Here is a 27,898-nt window from a genome sequence, read left to right as displayed (position 1 = left end):
CCCGCCTTATCCCGCCGGAGAAGGCCAGGCTGTTGACGTGCTGAGGAGCATCCGCCGGTGGGTTTCCCCCCACTCAAAGACCGTAGAGACGCTGGACGATTCAACGCCCTTGCTGGGCCACCGTTCTTCACAAACTCTTTGCCGTCCTGAACTATCGACATCGAGGTGCCCCGCATGCCTCTTCCTTGAATGACATCTTCGCTCCATCCTGGACGAGCACCGCTGGGACCGAAGCTGCCGCCTCAACGCCGAGTTCACTTTCTTCAATGGATCTCAATGATCTGTGGCTAATGCTTTAAAGGGAGCCGCTCAAGAAGGATCCGTCGACGACTCGTTGTCAAACTCTGCTATTCCAGGTACATTGGGATGGTAGAAAAATTATAGAAGAAAATAGAACAATATATGGGCTGGGCTTGTGATTTATCTTTATTTTACAGGTTGCCCAGGTGGGGGGAATTGTCATGATGCCTGCCCCCGGGAAACCAGACCAGGCCCAGCAACCCCAGAAGCAGGCATCATGCCATTTGGAGCCAGCCCAAAAACCCCAGCTAGGGGCTGTTTGGGTGCAGTCCTGGTGCCTATGGCGCCAGGCTCATAAGAATAGAGTCAGTCCTGGTGCCATGGGCGCCAGGCTCATAGTAGAAAACCTACCTGATGCAGACCATGCTGCAAACTTACCTGATGCAGACCATGCTGCAAGAAGCCACAAGCCAAATGAGGCTTAGGAGGGACTATTTTACCTAAAGGACTACTTTTTACTCGGGTGGGGCTGTGGAAGAATACTTATCTGGGACTACTTCCAAGGCTATTTAAACCACGCCCGGACAGCAGCACACGCTTCGTGTTATTCTGCATGCAGCAGCGTAACGCTCACCGTGCCTGCAGCAGCTTCCAGTCTTCAACCACGGCCGCCTCGAGTCTGGAGCTCCTGGAAACAAGAAGAAAGAAGGAGGAAAGGTCAGAACAGGAGTTTTACCTTTAATCCTTACCTGAATCCTGATTCATCACGCCACGGAGCTGGAGAGAAGTCTTTAAAAACGCCTTACTTCGCATCCTGCAGCGCCGCGCTGTACTCGCCTGCCTTGCAGCACTTCAGCATTCCATCACGCTCTTCTCCATCTCGCGGCCGCTCTCCGACACCTAAGGAGACAAAAACAGCAAGGTGAGCCAAGGGATACTCTAAGACTGTACAAGCTACCCCCCAAGACTTACCTGATTTACCACAGGGGGTACTTACCTCATTTCGGGTCGGCGCAGCCTCCGCTGCATCTCCGCCGTGCCCCGGCCCCTATGGGGAAACAACAGAACAGCAAGGCGCAATAAGGGGAAACCGATTTATTCCAAATAGACTTACCTGTTTTTTACCACTGGAGGCATCAATCCCCAAGACCTCATACCACATCAGCGCCTGAATGGGGGAAAAGCCACATGTTATACATTGACACAATTTTATCGAACTGAGCCGGATAATATAAACCCTTACCTGCATCTTACTGGTTGCCACGTGGAACTCTTCATAAGGACAATACAGCAACCTAAAAGGAATTGGACAGAGTGAAGGTCAGACGTGTTTTGAACTCTTACGAACTGCAGACTTACGGTGTCTCGCCAGCATTCTTTGAGTCAATACCGTTCTGGAACTCCCAACTCCTCCACGCCAGTGAAGAAACTGGTCATCTACGCGCCTCTGCGCTCGAAGCAGGATGGAGAGCTCATCTTTCCAAACCATCAGGTGAGAGCATAGAGGGAATCCAAAAGTGACCTGTGGGAAAAACAACGGGAGAGGGGAAGGTGGGGTTAGCGCTCGAACTCCACAGGTGGTTAATTCCCTTTCTCCATTAAAGAAGGATATTCCTACGAGTCAAACAAACAAAGCTGGGTGGGCCAGTCCAGTCCATCTCGGCACTACGCGTCTCACTGGTGGAAACAACAGCTGGCCAGTTCAGATCGACGCCCCCGTGGGAGCCAGGTGAGCGTAACAGGAATCTCCACATAGAACTGTGTCTAACAGTAGGGGCCAGTATTCTGCCAATTGTTCTAACTAACTGCTTTACCTCCTATATCTATTGTTGGTTATCTTTATTAAGTGATTTAACCAGAGTAAAGTTGATGCACTTTAATGAAATCTAATAATAATTGTGGTACCACTTAGAACTGTATATATTTGCCATTGTAGATTTACTGACCACAAAGTGAGTTATTGTGATTGTGTATATAACCTTGAATCTTACTTATATAAAGACTGTGTTTGAACTAATACAATGTGTCGGCATTCCTTTATGGGTGCTTGGGGACTACACTGTACTTAAGAACCAGCCCGCATCACCCCCTGAGAAGCTAGGCCTTGATTGCTCGTCCATTGCTACCAACAATAGAGAATCTTGGCTGGGGTCTTCTGTGCCTCTCCTCTACTATATAGAGAGCAGAAGTACAGACCCCCCTCCAGTCTTTACACCAGTTTACAAGGGTGCACATGGGACATTAAGTAAGATTTGAAAACAAGGCTGCCGTTTGTTTATCTAGACTAACTGATCATGTAGAAGCCACAAATGACAGTGAAGAGGAGGATGAAGCTCTAGTAATTGGGAACAATGTATCCATAGAGTGGGAAAAATCAATGGAGTGTGATAAGTCACTTTGTGGAGCGAAAGTGGCTTTACAGAACAACAAAATAAACAAACAATTGTTGAAGAATCTGAATTGTGTAGCGCTATGGATGGCACGAGATGAACTGCATGTATCCAAAGGTTTGGTACTAAGAGGAGATCAAATTATTTCCACAGAAGGAACAAAGGCCAGAATCACAGGAATTAGTGCATGAAGGTCACAAAGGCATTTCAAAATGAAATAGATGATTTGACAAGGTTATTGGTGGCCGACGTGTGAGGTGCAAGTAGTAAGGTTGATAAGGCAATGCATATTTTGCAAAAACAGTTAAACCACATTTTCCTCAATGAATAGTCCCATGACAGCAATGTCTATTCAAAATTGATCATGGTAAAGAGTGGGGTTTGATATTATGGGGCCAGTCAAAAACACAAGCGGGAAAACCAATTGCATGATGTTGATTGATTTATTCTCGAGATGGGTAGAAGGTAGGTTTGTACAAAATATTTGTACCAGGCAGTGATGTTATAACATTTCTTGGTGATATATTTAAGAGTGAAGGATATCCCGCTGTTTAGCAACAGACAACATGGTGCAATTAGTATGTAGAGAGATAGAGTATTTTCTTGAAAACAATTATATAGAACATTTCACGAGTTCCATTTACCACCAGGAAACAAATGGCATGGTTGAAAGATTAAATTGTGTCATTAAAGAAAGTATACAAGGTACAGTTTCGGTAGGAGAGGACTGGCAAGAGGTAACACAACAGTTGCTCATAGATGCACCCCACACTCTATGACAGGGGTTTCTCCATTTATGATTTTGAGAGGAAGGAAACCCAACACCAAAGTCTGCCCTTAATGGCTGGGCAGAGCATGCAAGTCAGAGTTAGATTGGAGTCATGCCAAAAGCAGGATTGAAGCGAGGCAAAGAAATAATAACATGGCTTATGATATCCACAAATCAGTTTTTGAGAGAACATTCAAAATGGGGGAGGGGTTTCGTACTAAAATATCTTTAAATTTGCAGAGGGCTTTGCATAAGTGGTTTCAACAGCTCTTGTGAAGAACGTTCTTTGTGGAGCAGTGAGAACCACAGATAATAGGGAGTGGAACACCAATCGCGTGTGCAGATGGCATGGGCCAACACAACCCCTAGGTTATGCTTCAGGTTGTAAGAAACAACATAATAGGTGTGAGGTTAGCTATAGAGATGGCGGAAGAGAAGAGAAGCCATGTAGCACTGGAGCAAGTCAAGGCATGTTTAAAGAGAGTCAGGGTACAGTGGTGAGACCTAAAAGGTTTGCATATAAACCAAAGTATTTATTGGACTATGTATAGATTATAGTTAGCAAAGTGTGTTGTTCAATTCTAGTTAGACAGTTCACCTGCACATGTGTGTATGTATAAAGTGTGAACATCCACTCTTCCAAGTATGTTTCCCTGCACTTCCCCAACACAAACGCCATTTGATAAATTTGTTTTCCCCAAACATTTACCACCCCTATCTTTTGTATTATACCTCAAAGAAGGCAGATGTGTAGCATTCCTGCGACTCCTTGGTTCTGGGAAGATTCTGGAATGCGTGGGCTCGGGGGGACAGACAGTTGATAGTGAGGCAACAACCGATATTAAGACGAATAGAGAAAATAAAACGTACCTGCCTGAAGACAACTCATTAGAAACTCTACATAAACACTCACTAACCTTATTATTCCATTTCATTCCCTAACCTGGAGGGGGTTTCCTTTTTAGTGATCAGTCCCGCCAGCTCACTCTCCCTGAGCAAGGTGGAGAAGAAACCCTTAGGGTGGAACTGACACGACAGACCCCTTTAACCTATCTGGCACAACCCACTCAGTAGGGGGCCGGGATATAGCCCCAGTGGGCAATCTCCTCCCATTGGCGGCCTATGGCAGGCTGCTGCTTCCCTTTGCTAGCTCACGCCAGGATATTACTCCTTATTAATAATACTTCTATCCCCAGCCATAACATAAAATGCATCCAGTACAATGGTGGGTTGAGGCCTGCTCCACAGGCTGTTGGTTGGGGATGGCATGCCCTAGGCACTGCTCTCTCCTTTGTGGTGCCCTATCCACCATGTAGGGTACCACAAACACTGAGGCACAGCCCCTGTGCATTACACAGTGGCCTTTATGTCCTGAGTGGTACCGCCACAACCACTGCACGTTGTCCTGTGTCTTTTAATCTCTGGTGGCGCCCCGTGCTCTAGGGTAGCACCGTATTCACTGCTGCCGGCCCTGGCAAGCAGTCTCCTTCTTTGCAGCTGCCCATGCCCTAGGGGGCTATATTGCACTCACTGCTGCACCAGGTGTACAAGGGTACGTTAATGTCATCAGGAATCATCTCCACTGGTATATGGATGCTGAGAGCACATCTTCACAATGTTCATTTGGGCAGGGCCCAGCCACTCCCTCTTCTGCACTTGTGTGGAGCAAGCAGTGGGCCTGCTCCTTCTCCCTCACACTCCGGCACCCAGAGTTCTTCACCCCGGCTGCAAGAATGCAGTAGCCTAAGACTTCCTTGCTTTGCCACCCTGCCCACATGGCACTGGGTGGAGTAGACTTCAGTCATCCGCTCCCTCACTTTTCCTGGGCCGCTTCTGGGATATGCGGCCTGGGAGGGTTCCACTTCTGGGGCCGCCCCCTGTCTGGCTCCGTGGCAGGCCAACAAGGGGCACTGCCTGGTCCAGGGCTACCCTGCACACGTGGCTCGGAGCAGTGCAGCCATGTTTATCCCTCTAGGCCGCCGCTCACATGCAGACTAAGGTCCTTTGTTCTGCAATTGCGCAGCCTGTCCCCCGGGTGGGCTGGCATGGTGGCAGTCTCCTTGCGAGCCCTGGCTGCACGGAGCCCGGGGCCCATGGCACCTGGCATTCGCAGCCTTACTGATGCAATCCATTAAGCACTGGTAGGGCACTCAAGGCCATGGTAGATATATTCTCCTTAGATATCTTAGATATATTCTCCTGCAGCAGCAGATTTCAGAAACCTGTCGCCACCAGGGGGCATTGTGCAGCATCGGCGTCAAGGTTCTTAGGCATCTCTCGCAATCAGGGCCAGACTTGACGTCAGTACAAATAGCCTGCACTGCACCCAGTGACCTTACTAAGATTTCCTGTGTGCTCAGCCGCCCTGGCGAATTTTGTTTAATTCTCTTTAATGATTACTATTGTATTCATTATAGCCAAGAAGGCAATGAAGGAGAGACCTATACGATGAAGGCACTCTTACTGCGGGGCAGGATGGGAGGACAATGAGGAATCCTTTGGAGGAAAATCCATCGGAAAGAACATTACCAGAGGTAAGTCATTTGTTCTTTTAATGGATTGCGCCACCCCCCACGGATTCCACATCTTATTCCATTTATTTGTTTAATCATTTATATATACAGGGAAGAACAATGCTCTTTTGATTGCAATAGAACATACATTAAATAAGTTCACATTTGACACAAATCTGTGAGAGATTTACAGGTCATTGAGTTCCATTGACATTCTGACCAGCTTGTTGTTTGGAGTAAATGGAACAGTTACTGGGGACAATTTATTTATTTTATTGGATATTTTTAGGGCGCCTATACACAAGTGTTTCCAGGCGCCAACTTGGGTGGACTTAGATAAAGGACAGTCAACATTGGACAGGTAGGTGGTACAGCCAGCTATGTTAGGAATGTGGCCATGATAGAAGAAGTGTTGGAGTATAGGCAGAGAAAGTGAGGGACAGAGGCATGTTAGAGGCGATGAGAGGTAGGTTAAGAGAATAACTCAAAGGCAAGGAGGATGACTTTCAATTTGGCATTGAAAAAATCAGTGTGGATTTTTTTCTCAGTTGGACAGGGAAAGGGAATTCCATGCAAGTGGAGCAAGAACAGAAAAAGAGCGGACGCACAGGACGGACGAGTACCACAAAGTGCCACAAGGGTAGTCAAGGAGGCAGAGTGGATATTACGGGAAGGCTTGTAGAGTGGGATAGAGGAGGATAGATACGGTCGGGCCTTACCGTAGATAGATGTGTGAACCAGGAGATAACATTTAAATATAGCCTTGTTTCACATCGTCAGTCATCCAGCCTGGTCATGGTAAGAGGAAGTAGGAGTGAAGTGAGGGAGTTCAAAGGGAGTTCAGGTAGTGAAGTTTATGATCTTGACGAGAGGACTGAAAGCATAGTTGGGGAGCCCAAATAGAATGCTTCCACAGTGGTCCAGTTTAGAGAGCACAAGAACCATTAGGAGATGCTTGGCACTGTTGAAAGGAAAGAGGGGCTAGATGTAACAGAAAGGAACATACTCGTACTGCTGTGGTATTGCATGGAACGCGTTCCATTTCCTTGGCCCTGGACCAGCTGCAAGATTTCTTCCATCTGCAACGGTAAAGAGCCTTTGTTGCTGGTCTTCTGGCCAAAAACCAACACCTCTATGATGTCTTCGGGCAGATTCCAGTCTCTACACATCAACCTCTCAGTAGCCACGCATGGAGATTAAGAATGCTGACACTCGGGTGGAGAACCAGGACTCCCTCTTGCGAGAATAAAACCAACCACTCATTGTGGGGGGCAGGTGACCAAGTCCAGAAGGTCCAGGTACCATGCCCTCCAGGCCCAATACGGAGGGATAAGGATCATGGTTTTAAACCTTCTCAACCTCCTGATGAAATGGTGGATGAGGGAAATTGGTGGGAACATTTATAGAAGTGGAAAGTTCCAATCCACCACAAACACATCTCCAAGTGCTGTTGGGGGGAAATGCCCTGGAGCTAACCAGATCGCACATCCTGTTGTATATGTGGAGTTTCATTCCTGGCGGGGACCGCAACCCACTCACCGTCACCTCTTCAGGTGCCTGCCCCAGCGGTTCAGAGAAGAATCCACAACTACGCCTGCTACCTTTTTTAAATATTTGTAAGGATCTTGGGGTTGGTCACCCTGAGTTACCTGGGGGCAACCAGACGGGGACTTCCTGCTCACTGTGCTCAGAGAGGCACAGTTTCACCTCACTGATGAGGCCCAACAAGGCTGAAACACGTGTCAGGGTTTGCTGTTGGTACTCTTGTTCAGAGAGGAATTGCCATAGCATTTCGGTGCTGGACTGCCCATGTGGGCGGGACAAAGACTGATATGCAAATGGACATTTCCCATCTGTGAAAGGTACTGTGAGCAAAAAGCGTGTGCTGCAAACTCTCATCTCAGAACAGGTTATCATGCCATGTTCTTTCTGGAGAGGAGCGCCTGCTACCTTTTTTTGGAAATAAGAAACGGTTGCCTTTGGCGACAGATGTCAAAAAGGTTCTCCCGCCATCAAGTTCTGTCTGCTGGTCCACCACAGAAGACCCTGTGAGACCTTGATCGGAAGCTGTAGGAGGTTCAACATGTTGCCCAAGAAATTTGACCACTGAGGTCGGAGGGCCGACCTCAATCTCAGTCTGTCCTGTGCCACGAGGAAGATGCAGGATGCCATGAGGCCCAGCAACCCTAGAAAGACCAGGTCTGGCAACGTGTGGGCATTCTGGAATTTGCAATCTGCTGCTGGATGTGCCATGCTCCGTCCTTCGGTGGGAAAGTCTTTACCAAGGAAGAGTCCAGGATTGCGCTGATGAATTTGAGTATTTGTGACGTTGAGGGAGATGCTTGTGTAGAAGTGGTTTAGGTAGTCCTGGGCCTGCTCTGGTCAATGGGCTCTGATTGTTCCATTGTCCAGATAAGGGAGGACGTGAATCCATCCTCTCACTAGACTGGCTGCTACCGCTGACTACAATTTGTCAAGGCGGAGGTGAGCCCGAACAACAAAACATGAAACTGATAGTGGGTACTCAGGTACTTCCTGTGCTTGTGATGTATGGGATGTGGAGGTCAAGCGATACTAACCAATCCTGTTGCTCCTGAGCCGGAAGGATCTGCAAAAGTGTCATCTTCAATTTGTCTTTCTTGGGGAACTTGTTCAAGCACCTCCAGTTTTTCAGTACCAGGAAGTAGTGGGAGAACCACCACCGGTTCCCTCAATGCTTGAGGCACCTTCTGGAGTAGCAGATTTGGATCTTGGAGGGAGATAGGCTAGGGAGGACAGGGCACAGGGTGCTTGAGGACCCAGTACCTATGCATTTGTAGTAATGCTGCACCATTCTGCAGAATGATGCATCAAGCCTCTCCTACTGGGGTGGCATGTGAGGATACCTCAGAGACATTCCGTTGCTGGTGCTGTACCTGATTGGACAGAGGAGGATGTAGTTTGTGAATATTTACCTCCTCTACCGTTTTCAGGTATAGTAAACCTCTGTTGACCTTGTCTTCCCGTTTGGCCAAAGGAGCCATAGTAACGAAAATGTCTGGTTTTCCAACTTTGTGGTGCAGATTGGGTTATTTGTTGTCGCATTGTGGCTCCTAATGACTTCGGCACTGCCTTAGGGGCTTGTAATGCCTTGAGGGTAATGTCAGCCTTGGGTCCAAAGAGATTCAACCCGTCAAAGGGTATATTCAGCAATCTTGTCTGGATATCCAGTGTTAAACCAGATTTTCTGAGCCAGGAAAATCTTCTTGTCACTGAGCTTGTGCCCATCGCACTACCCAAACAGTCAGAAGCTTCCAGGCCAGACCGAAGAACTTGGCAAATTGCTTGCCTACCATCTCCAACAATATTAAGGAAAACATCCCTCATTTCCACTTCCAACATGTGGTCCGCTGCTTCTTCTATCCCTGCCCAAAATCTGTGGGTCTACTTTGCTAGAGCGCATGACATGTTCATTTCTTTTAAGGCCATGCTGTCTGGAGCAAAGGTCTTTTTAGACAGAGCATTCACCTTTTAATGTCCCTGATTGGGGGAAAAGAAGTGTAAGCACTATATTTTGCAAATAGCCATTTGAACCACCAGACTTACTGGGCTAGGGTGCCTCAACAAGATGTCAGGGACTGTAGGGAAGCATGGTATCAGAAGTCTGGCACTGACACAATGGGTACAACTTGTAAAATCTTTACTGAAATGGTTGGGGTTGGAGAAGCTCCTAGCCTGCCCTAAAACTAAGATGGGAGTAGTCTCGACCATAAAGTAATAAATAACACAGTCCTAGTGGAGTCTGTCAAATCAAAATGGCCTATGCTAGCAAAACCTAATGCCTGTCCTATCTCTTGTACAAAAAAGTGACTAAAGGGGAAATGTATGCAAAAGGAAAGATCAGTGCTCAAATGAATAAATGTGTTTGAACCATCTCTCTTCCCCACGTTAGACCTCACAGAGTAAGGCTGTGCCTGTAGGTAGAAAGACACACTCTGGCTCGGCTTCCAACACAAATACAGTTCCACAACATGGAGCGAGAACCCGTCTGGCCTTCCAAGTTTAAGTCTTTTTTCTCGACTTTCAAAAATAATGTATCAATCAAAAAGTTCACAAACGTCCCCTTCTGTTGGGCTCAGACCTTTCAGCACACAGTTCTCGCAGGCCGCCCTTTGCCTGGCTCAGACCTCTCACCATAAAATTTAACACAAACTTGCAACTCCCTCTGTCGGGCTTGGACCACTTTCGGATGTTGAAGGCTTTCAAATGTGCGTGGCTTACTTTTCACACCAGTGCAGGACCACTTGGACCGAAAATATATGGTTCAACTTTTACTTTCCCCTTTCTAGGAGTTAAACAATTCCATATCACTTTTGCTGTATATTCGTTTTCTCGCTTCGAACAATTTATCTTTCACAGAGACTTACGAGTGGGCTACTTCCTTTCGCCAGACCACTCCGTTACTTAGTACCGCTGAACTCACAACTGCCTTTTACTTCAAAAGGTCATTCACAGGTCTGCCTTTCCTCGCGTCTCTTTCACAGGCATGCAGCCTTCACTTGTGATAAAATGTTGCTATTTCAAACTTTATCAGACACCTGTCTTTCAAGTTGCTTGCCAATTCCCCTGCTGTGTGTGTTTCTTCTTTGCTTTATGATTTCCAATTCACGAGTCAAAGTTAGTACCACAGGCTTGACCTCGCCTCCCCAACTCTGCCGTTCACCCGTGAGGGTCGCTGGCGTCCTTGAAACACAATATAGTTCTCACTTGTGGGATCTGGCCTTCTCCACATGTCACTTGCGGCCTGTCGAAGGCAATGACCTCCAGTAGGGAACTCTGGGGTTTTCCAACCCGCTGCTCTCACCCCTTGGTCCGTCGCTCTGCTCCAATAGGTTTGCATTCGTCCCAGAAGCCCTGCTCACTCTCGTGTTCCACGTTGCTCTTAGTGTCTCTTTCGGTTCTGCCTTTTATTTGTGTGAGGAGAGCTAATTGGTAGCAGGTGTATGCACTTGGAAATAAGTGCCTGACTTTGCCAGACTCGATTAGTGGGACATGGCCAGTACGATGTGTGAAAGTTAATGTTGTTACTCTCAGTCACCCTCTTCCTCAGCCCAGTGTTTGTGTAAAAAGGGGGGGAGATGGGCCCTCGGAGCATCCTAAAAGAAAGGATGGGTTGGATAAAGAAAATGGAGGGGGAATACCGCATCTCGCCATCGGCTGTCTCACCGCCACTTCTCATAGACCCCTCACCCAGGTGATCCTCCCGCACACGTCGAATCCAAAGGCAATGGCCGTGCCCTGGCCACCTGAGAGATCCCCGGGGACTAGCGGGTGAGACACCCTCTGATTTCTCACAAGACACTGGTTTATACTTCTTGGCAACATCACCCCATACTGCTGGTGCTGAGCAGTGTTCAATCCATAGCTCTAAGCGAGAGTCCTGGAAGGCTGCATGACGTTTGGAGGACCCTTGCCCAAGGATGTACATGAGGTTGTATTCAGTAAGATTATTTTCTGTGGGGGGGCACGCAGTGTTTCACAGACCGTACAACCTTTTCCCATAACACCCCTATAGGCAGAATTGGATGGGCAGGAGGGCCTTGAGAACTCCACCTCAGCAGAAGTGTTAAGCCCACTTGTATCCTGAAGGTCACTTGGCAACCCCTCAATCCTGTCTTACTATCAGAAAAATCTCACTGGCTTGAATCCAAAGGGTATTTGGTCCCTTTCTTCATTGGAAATTTCTTGAAAAGATGACAAAACCTATTTTCTCGGTTTAGGACATATCCCGACATTGATGGTGGCTTGATGCTACATGTCGAACAGCACATTGGAAGGGGCACCAGCGCGGCGTCAAAGAAAGTTGAAGGAGTCATGGGTGTGGGTGATGCAGATGCCGTTTGAGCTTTTCCACGTAGACTTCAAGCCCAGGCTTTTCGCTGCATGAGAGAGTCTCTCTCAGAGTCCCTGGCGGCTTTGTCAGGAGCAGTGGGTTGCATTTCTTTTTCATTTTTGGCTCTGAAGTGGAGGCCGAAGGAGTTTATTTGCTGAAAACTTCTATCATCTTTTGACAGAATTCCTCCCATTTCTCTGCCAAAGTGATCTTAAAGGGGACTCATACCTGTCTATCAGGCAAGCAGTTCGTCAAGGATTACCTGAACTTGTAGGAGTGGTGAGAATCGCTCCCAGAGGGAGATCTCTTGCTGTGCTTCTTTAGCCTTTTGTTACCTGTCTCCGGTGATCGATCCGTGGATTTGGAGAGTTTCTGGGTGGTATTTTCTTTGAGGGAGTGGTGCTGGGGGACATGGATGAAGATTGTTAGGAAAGATACCATATTTGTATGAATTTTCCCTCCATGTGTCAACCCCCAAACTTTTTGCTGCTGTTTTAACACCAATGACTGACTTTGACAGAGAAGCGCAGCCCTCAGCTGTACTCCTCTGGGCTTTCGCTCACTTTTTATGGCGAAACTGACATGCCCTTAAGACAGTCAGTATGGGGAGACTTTGTTTCCCTTAGTCCTTTCTTCATGTTGCAGCTTTTGTGCAACATGTAACAAGTGTGCAATGTATCCTACCATACAGCACACTTGGGTCTCTAGTGATTTCAAAAGGCCCTAGAAACTCTCGCTGGACTTTTTATGAACTGTGCAGATGTGTCATAGGCAGGACTGGTGGCAGCTATCATGTTCCTTATATTTTTAACCCTTTCTTGCCATGTTAAACCTCGTTAGCCGCGTTTGGCACGAATAAGTGGCCTGGCTCCAAAATGGCCATGCCACAGGGTTCTTAGTCCTGTCCTTTGGCCATCTTGCCCCTTCACCTTCCCCAGGTCGAGTCGACCCGGGTCAGTCCTTATTTGGTCAGGCACTTTCCCGCGACACCCAATGCTTTCGCAGGCTTCTGCATGTCTTGTGTGTGTGCCTCCAGGATGTGGGCTGGGATGCCTGTTCCCAATACACATCCTGGGTGCCAGAGAGTCTGGAGTGCCCTGAATGCCTGGGACCACTGTGGTCCGTGATTGGTCCACGTATGGAGTGAGTGTTTGTGAGCAGATCTCCCATTGGGTTCTCTCCGTTTTGGCACGAAGGGAACTTTGGATAAGAGGAGGCTGAAAACACCACTACCATGTCGACCTCCTGAGTTCACACGAACAAAGGGTAAGGAGCCAAGTATCCTGCAACAAGAAGCCGAGTCAAGGAACCGCTGGTGACCCGCTGGAAGGTTTGGCACCCTGAGCCTGCTGTCATCCCTTGGGACCCCTCTGCATCTGATCGTCCTAGAAGGTCTGCGAAGGCGCTTCACCCCATTGGAATAGTGGGATCATCTATTCTCGGCACCTTCATTGAACCCTGCAAGTAAGCCTCTTCGGAAGTGTCCCTGGGCCAACCAGTGGGCTGACCATCTTACACGGGACGTTTGCTCTGATACCGCCGCTGTTTTGAGGAGGCTCTTGAAACTTGATATACTGCTAGCTCTGTGTCCACGGCACACTCACACAGAATTACGCACACTTGGCGTTCCCAGGTCTGAAGTGAGATGAGTGAGCCCGGACCGGAGTAAACGCGGTTACAGTGTTGCCCTGCTGTGGCAACGACCTGTGCAAGTTCGCTGCATTTGTGACCCCCTTGACCCTGAAGCCTGCTGCAGTGGAATTGGGCTGATTCCTCCACCCGGAGTGGAGAAATCGCCACTGTCCCGTTTGGGAATCCTCACTGCTTCTCGGGAACTACACAGTGTAGAGACGTCCTGATTTTCGCATTCGAACCTGCCAGCGAAGTGGACTGTACTGGCAAAGTTTTGGGTCTGCCTGCGTCGAAGACCGGTGAGTAGTCCTTAGCTCCAACTGGTGGCCCCTAGCGCAGGAGCCCATTTCCTTTCCACAGCTATTGCAAAATAGCGACTCCATCCCGCACTCTCAAACTGCCTCTGCCCTCAAGTGGAGGTCCTGATTGTCGCATTCGAACCTGCCAGCGAAGTGGACTGTACTGGAAAAGTTTGGGTCTGCCTGCGTCGGGGACTGGTGAGTAGTCCTTACCCCAACCGGTGGCCCATAGCGCGGGAGCCCATTTATACGCACGAAGTGGCCCCTGAGGGCCTGTTTCCTTTCCACAGCTATTGCAAAATAGCGACTCCATCCCGCACTCTCAAACTGCCTCTGCCCTCAAGTGGAGGTCCTGCTTGAAGAGTGGGAACTTGTTCTTCATCGCCTTATCCACCTTCCTGAGCTGCTAGAGACCCTTGAAGAGACCCTATTTTTGTCCAGTTGCTCAAGCGCGTGCATGTACTATTGAGCATAAGGCTCCTCTCTTCGTAGGGCTTGGACTGCCTCTTAGTTAGGTGTATTCTTGATGTGGAACTGGGTCTAAATATTACTTGCACTGCCTGTTTTCCTCCCCATCTACGTGGTCTACATATTTTGTGCTTTTAACCCCTTACACCCCACTGGTCTTGTATATATATGCTATTGATTGAGATGTAGTGGTTTATTCTAGTGTTACTGTGATTCTTTGCTATGGTGGATGTTACAAAGGCCTCGTAATAAATGTGTCTATAATTTTAATATAACACCTGTCTGGAGTAATTTGTAAGTGTCCTTGCTTTGTGTGCTCATTGAGGTCTTTCAGTCACCCTCACCCCTCTTGAGACTTAGTCTTGACCGCCTGCCATAGCTACCCTGATTGGTCCGGCTTGTCCAGAGGTTACCCTGTTCCAAGAAACTAGGTTGGCCTTCTGAACCTCTGCCTCTCCAGGTCAGAGTTCAGAAATCCTTCTTAACAAAGATCATCCGAAAACCACCTTTGATTCTCTCCTTCAAAGCTTTTGGCATCATTGCCTGGAACGTGCCGCAATAGGTTCCCTTGTGTCCAGAGCCGAGACACAACAGGCAAATCCTGTGAGGATCGGTTAGAAACATTTTGGCGTTGCAATCCTCACATTGCTTGAAGTCAGAAGGCTTTGGGTTTGACATTTCAAAGGGAAACATCAACATTTCAAGAACAGTAGAATTTTTCTAAAGTGCAAAGTATTTCCAAAAGGCGTGATGAGCATACAGAAAAAATTAACTGCAGCCCCGGGCACAGTGTGTGCTATTTTTACCAATGTGAACACCAACCCTATGCCGACGAACCTCAATGCCATTGCCAGACAGCGTCATCTTGTGGTGAAAAGTTTCTTAAATCTGCTACCGCAGGAGAATATATCTAAGATGAGGAATCCATGGGAGGAGGCAATCCATTAGAACAGCTGCTGTGAACGAACACTGGATAACACTGGGGCCAGATACAAAGTCAAATCTTTTGTGAGAAAGGGTGCAGGACCAACAAGGTTGTATGAAGACTTACTGTGTAAAGACCCATCTCCAGGGGAAAGAGGATTCACAGATTGTCCCTTACAGTCAGGTGAGACAGAGGACCAAAAGAGGGGGATGACAGGAACAGGAAGAGAAGCGTATAAAAGGGCAGGCAATGGAAGACAGCAGGAAAGGAGTTTGGGTGATGTCAAGTGGAGCAGAGCTGAACCAAGAGAGCGGATTGTTGAGGAGCTGGTGGTGGTGCAGGAGATTGTTACAGGTGAGGTATTTGGGAGTAAGAGAGAGTGATACCAGATAGTAAGAATGAGGCAGTGAATGGGTGCATGTCTGAGAGAATGAGAGTAGCAGGATATTGAGAGAGTGAGTTGGTTTTGGGGAAAAGGGGGTGAGTGAGATAGAGAGGACAGAGGGAGGAGCAAGAGAAGAATGGAGAAGGAGAGAGGAGAAGGATGAGAGGAGATAGCCGTTGTAAGGAAGGCATGGCTCAAAGCAAGACAGACACAAGTGTTCACAGTTCAAGGGTGTTTATTAAACTGTAAAATGGGTGAGATAAATGCCTGATCTAACCTAAATCTATGATGGGAGCAAGCTACAACCATCATCTAATACTAATACAGTCCTAGTAGAGTCTAGTCAATTAAAAGGGCCTATACTAAAAAAAAACGATTACCAATCCTTACCGCTATGCTACAAAATAGTGTGGGGTTATGTTTCACAAGAAAAGAAAGAAGTATTCACCAAATGATAGGTCAGGATGTTATGGCCGGGATCTCACTTTCCCACATTTGTAGCACGGAACAAGGTCGGACTCTTGGGCACAGCACACGCCTGGGTTTCTCCAGCACAAGCTTCCTTTTCTCTATATCAGGGCCTTCTGCGTCCAGGTCTCTTCTCATGCAAAGTCTCTTGCTTCAGAGGGCCTGATATGCCAAAACAACAAAACAAATGGTTCCTTCTGATAAACTTCACATCGGGTGATTATTCTTCACCCTAGGATCCCTCAGCTGGGCCACGATCCTTCTTTTCAGCGCTAGCCTCTCAAAGTACTTACCAATTTAAACAGAGGCGTCCGAAGGGTGATAACATCTCACTGGGTCACTCTGTTATTCTATGGCAAGTGCGTGCTTCACAATATGACAGTATGCACGGCATTTCCCTCAGCCGGATGCAAACGCCAGTTTCACAATTCCCCCAGTCGGGTTCACACTTTTCACAGTTCACAATTTATACAACATGTCAAGGACTTTCTATTGTACAAGGGGTTTGGCTTAACCCTTGTATAACCACCTTGACACCTCATGCCGGTCTTCTCTATGGCCTCTTGGTACTTGTAGTTTCACTATCTTTCAGTTCAATACTTTACTTGTTAAGGAGAGGGTACCCACCAGAGACCTTCGAATGTGTGTCCACGTGGAGCCGGACCACTCTATCTCTGGTACCAAGTTTGTTCACAAAAGACCTTTGTATCTTAATCTTCTTAATGCCACTGCAACCTTGAGCCTAACACAGTCCGGCCCACTATCTGGTTCTTCCGACTTGCCGGCTGTGCTGAACTCGTTGGTGTTTCTTTTGCTGCTGCAGTCAAGAATGGTACCACGATGAAAACCATGTCTCCCCGCCCTGGCTATCAGTGCGGGAGGGTTCCATGTACTGCTGACATCTGTCGCACAATTTGCCAGCGCAATTCCCAGTCTTATGTTTCTTTTGCTGGAGGCTTCGCGGGTCTGGTTTGAAAAGGGCAAGGTTAAGTCCTTCCTGATGTCCTTTCAGGTCTCGCTTCCTTTCTCCTGCATTTGAACTGCTGTCCTGGAATAGCTGCTTCCTCATGCATTCGACCTTGTTTAGAGTGTGCTCCTGTGCACCACCTTTTATTCCAGTGGGGAAGGGAAAGGGCAGTCAGGTGTGTGTAGTTGTCGGCAATTGCCTGACTCTTGTATTGTGATATGTCAGTTAAACAGCTCTGTTATTAGTCTGTTGTCGCTTACGGTGGGAGAAAGTGTTCGCGTTGGAAAAGGAGTAGGGGGGTAGACTTCCTAAATATCCTACTGTGCAGGATGGGGAAAAGGTGTCATAAGGAAGGGGATACCGTGTATCACCCTTCAGTGTCCCACTTCCACTCCCCGAAAACACCCCATCCAGGTGATCCTCCCGCACTGGTCCACCCCTAGGAACTGGATCTAATAGCGATGGCCGTTTCCTGGAACCTGGATGACAGATCCCTGGGGACTAGCGGGTGAGACACCTTCAGGTTTCTCACAGCGTGGAGAGCAAAGTGGAGCAAGGAAGAGGAGAGGGAGGAAGAGAGAAGGGGAGAGAGAGAGAGTGGGGAAGGAAGAGAGAGCGAACCACTAGAGTGAGGGAAAAGGCAAGTGGTAGAAGGTAAGAAAGGACATGGGGAAAAGAGAGAGAGAGGGGGAGAGAGGAAGAGCGGGAGAGATGGGGAAAGGGAGACAGTGGGAGGTTTGGGAGGAGAGGGATAGAAGTAGGGAGAGATAGGGAGAAAGGGGGAGTGAGAGTGGGAGAGGAAGAGAGGGGGAGATGGAGAGAGAGGGGGGAGAGGGGAAGATGGGGAGAGAGGGAGAGGAAGAGAGAACAGAATACAGGAAGGAGGGAAGAATGAGAGCAGGGACAGGAGGAAAAGGGATCAAGTGAGGGCGAAAGCAAAAGGAGCAGGGTGGCTGTTATTGGCACAATTAAAAAACCCTTGACATTGCTATTTCAAACCTGGGGAATGACCTTTAGTCTTAGGAAACCACTTGGAAGTCCTGGAGGGAGTTAGGTAGAGAAGGCTAACGGCCATTAGGCTCTCACCGCAATATTAAGACATTAGGTGTTACTGATATTTAGTCCGAAACCAACCTGTGGTTTAGGAAAGTCTGGGCTAGGGTGTAGGGAGCCCACCGGAGGTTGAGAGATGGGCACCCATTACAGTACCGCAGGTGAGACAAATGACTGAAATATCAATCCAATTTGCGTTGTATTAAAAAAAAAAAAAGAGTTTGTGAAGCCTACGTTAAAGTAGGTTTACTTGCAAATGTTTTGGTGCATGCATGGGTCTCCTTTACCACAGAGGAGCCAATTTACTAACATTCAGAAAACTACTGAAATACTTTGAAAACAGCAGATTAACGGCGGGTGATCAAGAGCTCAGCCATGTTCACCACTCTCATGTGAGCTCTCTTGACACCCTCTGCATATCCTGAAAGTCCATCCTGAAACCAGCCACATACCAGTGTGCTGGCTGAGGGCACCAGTGGTGGAAACACCCGGGGCCTGGAAAATCCTGGTTTGGCTCCAGAAGTATGTGGCACAGACATGTGATTAATCTAGTCACGCGGCTCAGAAGGTGACAGGAAGGAGCTTGGGCCCTCGGCTGTGAGCACTGGTTGGGCCGGTGGTGCCTTGCTGCAGAGCATGGCCAAGGAGAAGAAAGGGTGAGGCTTGATCCCTGGCTGTCGTTGTCGGCTTTGCCTTGTTACGGCTGCCCATCGGAGGGGAGTGGCACTGAAGCAGACATGGGGGAAGAGAAAGTGTATCGGGCCCCAACGAGGTCCATCTGATCATGTGTACAAGAGAATTGTCCCCCTGGACCACCACTGATGACCAGTCTGGCGGTATACTGGACTGCATTTGGCTGGATTTTCAGGCCTCACAGTTGGTCTGGATGCAGGCCTCTGGTTGGGGAGCTCCTACTTTGGTGAGCTGGAGTTCCATGGTAGGATTGATTGTTGGTGACATTGGGCTTGCCTGCGACATGGTGGTGCCTGCTACCCATGATGGATAATCACAATAAAAATCAAGCTACGCTCACCTTCAAAGCAGAAACTGCTGGAAAAAAGGTGAGTGCCTCGGGCGCCTTTTCTCTGGAGTGTGGACGCCCCCTGGAGTGCACCCGAGGGGGCCATGGTGGAGATTGGGGACATCAAGGAGATGTTCCTGCAGCTGCAAGCTAGTATACAAACCATGGATATTAAAATTGACTCCCTTACCTGCTAAGTAGATCATATGAAGGTGTGTTTGGATAAACACAGAGCACGGCTGGATACAGCAGACGACTGAATATCGGCAGTGCAAGACGGGATGACCTTGGTGTCCTCGGAGATGGAGACTGTCATGAAAACTCTAAAGATCCTCACTGACAAGCAGGATGACCTAGAATCCAGATCCGAAGGAACAACATTCGAATTATATGGGGTGTCGAGCAAGACGCAGGCTATAGAACGTCTGGTGGAACAACTTCTGAAAGAGGTTCTTGGTCTGACATGTTTTTCCTCTGCCTTCCTCATTGAGCATGCACACGATTCCTAGACCAACGTTCGGTTCTGGGGGCATCCCTTAGGTGGATTATTGCTTGCCTGCTTAACTATCGGGGTGTGGACACTGCCTAGAGGCTGGCCCATGAGTGGGTCTGTTGAGATACAAGGGGGATCAGATTTGCATTTTCCCAGACTTCTCCACTAAGGTTCACGCTTCGAGGAAATCATTCGTAGAGCTCAAGTGAGCGATGAGACGGAGGGACATACAATATTATATGTTGTTTCTGGCAAAGATTAGAGTGGAAGGGGAAGACTCTTCTTTGTCACATGCTGCCAGCGACTTTATTGATTCTTTGCCGTCGATACTTCCGCGGCCCCCTGGTCGTCCAGGAGGGAATCACTCCTTGTCTTCTGGTGAGCAAAACTGATGATCCTGGAGAAATAGGCGCCCGGGTATAAATGAGGGACAACAATGGTATCCTCCTTTCACTGCTAGTAAGCCAATAGAGGGTGACAGCTGGTTGCTCGGAGTTGCTTCTCTGGTGAAGCACACATAGAGAAGGGTTGTTTGTAGGATGGGGTTATATGACTGGCAGAGCATGGGAGGGAAGACTGCACCAGTTGGTGCCTGATGAGACATGGAGGTATTGTTCCCTGCAAACAAAGTAAGTTGTTGCTTCAAACTGCTACACTTCAAATATCTGTACCAGAGATACTATGTACCACGCTGCTTCACAGGTTCTATCCAGGCGCTTCAACCGCATGCGAAAGATGACATATTGGGCCAGCCATACCAGAATGACTTGATAAACAGAACTCCGGGGCATGGCCTCTATCAGGTACCTGACAATGGTTCCCCCGGGGGAGGTGAGACGAGAGAATAAAGTTGGGAGATGCAGTGGGGTTATGGAAATGTATAAGGAAAGAGCATACGTACACGGACGTAGTAGGTAGAAACTGTCCCTTGCGTATTGCCCACCATCTATAGAATGTAGCATGTCCCTATTGTGTTGTCAATGGTTGAATATGATGATGCTGAATTGTCACTGTGTTTATTTTAATACCATAAAAACAATTTAAAAAAAAGAAAATAGCAAATTAATCCTGTTCCCTTTTCTGCGAAATGGTAACACTTCAATACCCATTGGCTACAGTAAAAGAACTACTTAAAACAGGAAGTGAAGCACGGAGAAGTGGCCATCTTGTGTTGGGATGCTCCCTGGCTTCCTCTGCAGATTTCCTCTGGGTGAACATGGAACCGACGGGCAGGGTACTCACCACTTTTCTTTTGCTGAGTACAGGAAGTGAAATGGCCATCTTGTGTTGGGATGCTCTCTGGCTTCCTCTGCAGAGTTTTTAGCGGTGCAGATTTGATATGGGTGAACATGGAACCGGCGGGCAGGGTACTTACCGCTTTTCTTTTGCTGAGTACAGGAAGTGAAGTGGCCATCTTGTGTTGGGATGCTCTCTGGCTTCCTCTGCAGAGTTTTTAGCGGTGCAGATTTGATATGGGTGAACATGGAACCAGCGGGCAGGGTACTTACCGCTTTTCTTTTGCTGAGTACAGGAAGTGAAGTGGCCATCTTGTGTTGGGATGCTCTCTGGCTTCCTCTGCAGAGTTTTTAGCGGTGCAGATTTGATATGGGTGAACATGGAACCGGCGGGCAGGGTACTTACCGCTTTTCTTTTGCTCAGTACAGGAAGTGATCGCTTTCACCAGGGAGATTAGATGGCAGATGATGATGAAGGGTGAAGGCGCCGGCGGGCGATTGTAGTACTCATCAATAAGCTCGAAGCGCTGCATCATCCAGACTTGGTCCGTTTGATCCTGGACTTGCTGAAAAGTGAAGCTAGCAGAGGAAAGAGAAAATACAATGCATGTCAGAGAGAAACATAAAACATATCTGAAGCACAGCCCACTCAAATTCAAAAAGAAGGATGCAGGCAGATGAAAATCAATTAGAAGAGACCAGAGGCTGCATGAGAACATGAACGCACACAAAGGCAGATTAAGCTTCTCAACTGTGCATTGCAACATTATATAAAAGCACCAAAATATTGGCTGTCTGCCATCTTGGATATAATGTTGTAAGGTAAAACCAATATATCATACAATCATAAGCACGGGTATAGCTCTGGAAATCCTCCAGACCATAGCTTTTCAGCCGACCCTGCTATTATAGAAGAGGAAAGACCATATGCAAATCAGACCTGGTCCCATCCCAAAAGGGGCAGTCCTGCCAGAACTGCTAGATCACATCCCTTCTGCACGAGAGCACACGGAACCCCATAAATGGTGCATAGAATGTAATCAGTGTGGTGAAGCTTGGGTCCATAACTACACCTCACTAATGATGCTCAATGAGGCTGAAAACATGCCTGTGGTTGGCTGTGGTCTTGTGCAGAAGGGATGTGGCCTAGAAGTTCTGGCTGGACTTCCCCCATGTGCAGGCATTTCACAACCACTAAACGGCCAAGAGAAGATCCAGTCATTGGGAGAGACCAAAGGCAGTATAAGAGCGTAGCCACACTTGAATGAAGATCATTGAATTGACAGTAACATGTAATATATAAGCACCAAAGGATAAGTCCATTTGTGACCTACTGTATATAATGGCACACATTATTATATTTATAAACCACGGCATGTTAACATAAATATTTGGTATGAGCATGTGGGATTGGATTTTGGGGTGGTGGCTGCCCCTAAAAAGAGGGTGGTATTTTCTGTTATCGCAGACCTGATTTTGGGGAACCTTTTCTGTTTTTTTCCTGCACCTTCATGTACCTCCCAGACTGATGTGAATGACTTATAGCAGCAATCTCTCCTCATCTCACCTCCATCAGCACATGTAAGTCTCCCCTTGCTTATGGAATACTATATGTCCTCTCTCCCCACTATCATTTGAAGTGCCGAACCACAGCCCCACGCCCCCTAACTTCAGGGGGATATGCAGTTGAAGAGCAGCTGCTGGGATAGGGGGATGTGGTTCTATTCCTGCTCCGGGGGCTTGAGGGGCAAGGCCTGCTCTCTTTCCCACCCCCACAGGGCCCAAGCTTGGGGCATTGCATGCAGGGTAGGGGCCGAGCATGGAGCAGCACTTCTGGCAATGTGTTCATAACTGAACATACTTAAATTGGGGAGGCAATATCTCACAGGCAACAGAAGGCAGCACAGAAGAGAAGTCCCATCAATGCAAGGAGATGCAGCCTAAGAGTCCATACAATTACTACAGCTGGTTCAGTCCCTTCCGTGTATGCAAATGGTGCCTGGGCACAGGAGTAACACATATTATCGGGAAGCGTGTCCCTGCCCTGAATGCAGGGTGCTGGATATACATTCTACACTGTGCAGGTGCACATATGAGCTGCATAGCCATGTTCAGAGCTCTTTCCCACATGCTCCCATAAAGGGGAAGAAGGATCCTGCTTCTAAAACACACCAATAAAGCCAAGTAATAACTGTGATGGACATTCCTTACTCAGGCCTGAGGACCTCGTACAGGACATCTGTTGGAAGAGGTAGTTTGCAGAGATCTCCAAGTGTACTGTGAGGAAAGCATGGTGTAGACACAGACATAGTGGATACAAGTTTCGAAAACCTTTTTTCAATGTTTTGCTTGGGATGGTAGAATTCCTTACTGGTCCTAACTCTAAAAGTGGACTAATATCAACCATTAAACAATAACAAATACGTCCAATTCAGTATGGTCAAAATAAAAAGGCCTATAGTAAGAAAACCTAACCTTGCCCTCCGTCTCAAAATAACAAAATGTGTTAAGGGAATACAAAAGGAAAATAGTGTCTAAAAAAGAAATGTCAGAATGGCTTCAGTACTCGCTCACTTCCCAGGTTCAACCGCACGGGGTCTAGAGACTCTTTTAAGAAAAACAAAAGGTAGGTGGATGGCACAGTTCTCTCAGTCTTGCACAATTTTGTTTACTGGTACAATTCAACAGTTCAATTTTATGCTTCCAATTTCTGATAGTTCAATCACTTTCTTTTGGCTTTGTTCCGCCTTGCTATCAATATTCATCTCAATTTCTCACACTTCTGCATAGGCTTCCCTCTGCCGGACTCGTTCTTGTTTCATGTTATCACACAATTTCGCACAGTTCTGCACAAGCTTCCCTCTGCCGGGCTCCACCCTGTTTTTCCTTCATGGGGTTTACTTCCCCACGTTTTATTTAAGGTATTCTTTTCCACTGTCGAAGACTTTCGAAACTGTAAGGAATTTCCTCAGACCTCTGCATGACTACTTCAACCTCTCTTTCATCCTTCATTTCACACTCAACACTCATCTGGTGGCACCAATACTCACTTGCCTTTTCCGAAGTTCTTATGTTTTTCTTTTGCCCCCTTGGCATATTCACATTGGCATATTCACAATTCACATATTTCAATCTTTGCCCTCTTAGCATATTCACAGAAGTTCATATATTCCATTTTGCACTTATTCAACGTTCTTTCCTTTATTCTCCGCCGTAATATCTTTCATAATTCATAACATTTCACAAAGACTTTCGAATGTGAGATTTCACCTCTCAGGACCACTCTGCTACTTTGGATCCTTTTCTTTTAACAAAGATTCTCTTCATTCGCGTTTTATCGGCACACGTGCAACCTTCAACTTTCAAAATTACAGTCACTTCCCATTTGACATCAACCAGGCTTTTGCTCCCCTCGATAACTCAACGGTCGTGTTAATAAAATGTCTTTCATCTTTTCTTGCAGCTCAAGGCCATTACCAACGTCTCCTCTGCTTTTCCTCAACTCCGCCGTTCATGTGGTAGGGTCACAGGCTGTTTTCCGGCACCTTGAAGGGTTCTTCCTCCGTTCGCTCGGCTTTGCTTTTCGGACACTCACAGCTTCCCGAAAGCATGGAAATAGTGTTTTCGAACCAAAGTTTCAAAAGACTTTTGCAAAAAGTATTTCTAATAACGATCTTACTAGGCGTTGTGTCATTTAGATTACGCAAGGGCGGGAAAGAGGGAAGGGGAGAAGTGCCAGGGAGAGCGGAAGGGGGAAGTGCAGTTGACTCACAAGTGCATCCAAAGCTTTCCAGCGTCCAGTTACCTCAGGGTTAGGTGCGCGATACAAATAATATAAAAATTAAACAAATACATCGGAGGCTGTAGGGTTGCAGATACAAACCCTTAACTGCTGGGGAGCCCGGAGGTAGTGCAAGGGCAACTGGACATGCAGGAGCCTGGGCCCGAGTTCAGAGGGTGACCAGGTGACCAGTGTGTGGAGCAGTCAGGTGCATCAGCAGGGGAGAGGAAGAGAGAAAGCAGAAGCGAAAAGGAAGGTCTTGAGTTGCTTCCGGAACCAGAGGTGGTTCTGCTCAAGTTTGAGAGACAGGCTGTTCCAGAGGGAGGCCCCAGCCGTGGAAATAGATCTGCCGCCAACTCTCTGTTTGGAGAAGCGTCTGACCCTCAGAGAGCTGGAAGTGGATGAGCGGAGAGCTTGTGAAGGAAGATGTTTTGGAAGAAAAAGTTGGAGGTAGAGCGGTACAGGAGGATGCAGAGGGTCTTGAACTTGATCCTTTAGCAGCCACCGGTAGCCAGTGAAGAGATTCAGGCAGGAAGATTTAGAAAGAGGCTGTTGCAATAGTCGAGCCTAGAGAGGACCAGAGCTCTGGAGACGTTGAGCTTCTGGGGGAAAGTGAGAACAGGAAGAATACCTATGAGGTGGTCCAGCTGATGGTTTGACTTCTTAGAGACGTCAGAGATGTGAGGAGAGAATTAGAGGGTGGAGTCGAAGATGACACCAACGTTCTTAGCCTCACAGGAAGAAGCAGGAAGAGGGCCCTAAGTGGGTGGCCAGAGGGAGAGAGGAAAGGAGGGAGCGGGTGTCCCAATGAGGAGGAACTCAGTCTTATTGGCATTAAGGCAGAGATCATTGGCAGCACACCATTCCTGAATTGTGGCCAGACACTCTGGTATGGGAGAAGAAGCAGAGGTGGCTGAGAATTACTTTCAGGTAGGGAACATTCCCACCAACATTCCCTCCTTAGAGCTAGAGCTAGTTAGATGTTACACCATCCTGACCAGTAAAATAAACTTTTGAACTACATTTTAGTTGTCTGTGTCATCTCTTGATATCATGCCTTTCTAACAGAAAGGACACTTGCCCTTGAATTATGGGCTGGTTCCTTGACCTACAGCCCTTTTGTTTTGGCGTATAACATCACAAGGGTAACGAAAAGAGGAATGTAGATTTCCTATCCCGGTTTAGGGGACGAGGAAGCCAGCGTCATGGAAAAGAGGGTATGTGAAGAATCTCAGGATGTCGTCACTGCCTCCATGGGCGAAGCCCCTCCTCATGAGGCCAGGGATGTGCGGCCGCTACCCGATAGTCCCCCTGGGGGTGGTACTCAGCGGGAGGATCCCCTGGGGAGGGAATCTCCTTATGGTACCACTGATGAATACTCATAGAGAACGCAGTATGTACACCAGACAGTACCCCCCATCTCATCCACTTATCCCATCCAGACTCCACCTCTCCCACCCACTTCCATATGTTTCTGTAGACATGGACATGGTATCACTCCCTCTGGAAATACTGAGGCAAAGAAGAGTATGGTTGACTTAGGGAAGGTAGACTCAGAAACTGGATGAAGAAGAACACTGACAACTCAGTGGGGAGTGAGAGGATCACCACTGCGATGAGGTGGAGGAACAGAGCAATGTGGAATACCCTGCAGAAACAACATGAACAGACTAGATGACCTAAACCAACCGAATTCCAGCATACCATAAAAAAGGAAGATGGAGTTTGTTTTTGGGCGAGTCCTCCCTGGAGGAACCGCAAGAGCAAGCAGAAAACAGAGTTGGAGGCAGAACAGGACCGGGACACTGAGAAGGGAACCGAAAGGACCGGAGCTGACCCCCGGTGAGCGGGAGGGACAGCGAGCTGGTGGAGCGAGGCTCTAGGCGTCCCCGAAACCTGGAAAGTGCACCAAGTGCAGGGAGTGTTGCCAGGAGGAAGATCGCCATGGCAGAGCTGCCACAGACCAAAGAAAATCTGGGAGAGGCCCACGTGTCACGCGGATGACTGCTGGTGCCCAGAAGGAGCCAGAACCCTCGTGGACCGTGGCATGAGGTATGCAGGTTGCCAGAAATGTGCTGGGGGCAGAGAAAGCTGGTGTTAGAAGGGCCAAGTTAGAAGGGGCGAGTAAAGCCTGAAATACAGGGTCTGGGGCCAGAAACTACCAGAGTGAAGAGACTGTTATATGCATTAGACCACATAGTACATTACATGACAATAAACCAAGTCTATCAGAAGACCTAAAGAAGAAAAGCGAGTCTGGGACCCACACCCATATGAAGGAAAAGCCTCATCATTGATCTTCATAGTCACAGTACCTGCCAGGGCAGTGACCCAGGCTGGCTGTGAAAGCAGATAGGATACAGAGCTGAGAGAGTCAGTGGAAGGGAGCCATTCCCCCTGATGTGTTTGTGAACATTGTGAAAAGCCAGAGAAGTAAAACGTTTCTTACCTGTAACTCCTGTTCTTCACCATTGGTATCTTTCATAAATTCACATGCTGTGAATATTCCCCACGGGCAGGCCGGGAATCCTCGGTTACGTTTTGATTCCCCTTGCTATAGGAAAGATGAACCTACATTTTGTAGCCTAACACCCTTTTTATGGGTGATTGGTGGGGACCTTAGGTAGCCCTAGACTAGACCATGTTCTTCCTCTTCCCCTTCCCCTCAGATTCTGACCATGTGGTGATAGATGCCCATAGGTTGTATGTGGGGTTACCTGATGGAGCGGAAGGAGGGAGCATGTGAATCTATGTAAGATACCAGTGCTGGAGAACAGGTGTTACAAGTAAAACTTTCTCCTTCTCCAGCATTAGATCTTTCATAGATTCACATGCTGTAAATAGATTATGTTTCAGTACATAGACAATGGTGGTACACACAGGTAAAAAACCCACCAAATTTCCTTACAGCAAATTGTATCTTCCTCTGCATACTTCCTCTCTAGGTAGCCGCTTGGCAGATATCTGATCGAGACTCCCAACCACCATGCCACCGATGCTGCAGTAGCTCTCGTTAAATGTGCATGCGGAAGAGCCTTGAGGGGCTTCCCCACAGACCTGTGACAGAAAACAATGGCCGACGAGATCCATCTCACTATGCCTTGCTTGGAAAGAGCATTGCCTTTATTTGTTGGGCCATATGCTATGAAAAGCTGCGTTGACTTCGTGAAGGACTGCATCCTGTCAATGTAGTATTTTAACGCTCGCTTGAGGTCGAGCGAGTGCAATGCCACCTCTGCCGGTGACAACGGCTTGCTAAAGAAAGCTCTTAATCCTATCGTGGAGTTGTTGTGAAAGTCTGTGTGGACTTTGGGAATGAATCGTGGGTTTGTCATGAGGAATACCCTGTCCTTTTGGAAACGCAGATAGGGTTGGTTAATTGTGAGG

At 47.8% G+C, this 27,898-nt stretch overlaps 1 protein-coding gene across 2 annotated transcripts in view; it reads right to left on the bottom strand.

Moving 5' to 3' along the window:
• LOC138528636 (transient receptor potential cation channel subfamily M member 2-like) overlaps positions 1-27,898 on the bottom strand; it is a 1,006,635-nt gene that overhangs the window by 91,050 nt on the left and 887,687 nt on the right. For both annotated transcript variants that reach the window (XM_069640452.1, XM_069640453.1), the window contains exon 20: positions 21,137-21,309. In XM_069640452.1, the coding sequence (XP_069496553.1) occupies positions 21,137-21,309 (173 nt within the window). The remainder of the gene's footprint in view (positions 1-21,136; positions 21,310-27,898) is intronic.

This window comes from Ambystoma mexicanum, chromosome 7q (genome assembly GCF_040938575.1).
Source record: "Ambystoma mexicanum isolate Mex_15411 chromosome 7q, UKY_AmexF1_1, whole genome shotgun sequence".
NCBI classification, from domain to species: Eukaryota; Metazoa; Chordata; class Amphibia; order Caudata; family Ambystomatidae; genus Ambystoma; species Ambystoma mexicanum.
Note: the sequence above shows the minus strand (reverse complement) of the source record. Positions and strands in the feature narration are given on the sequence as shown.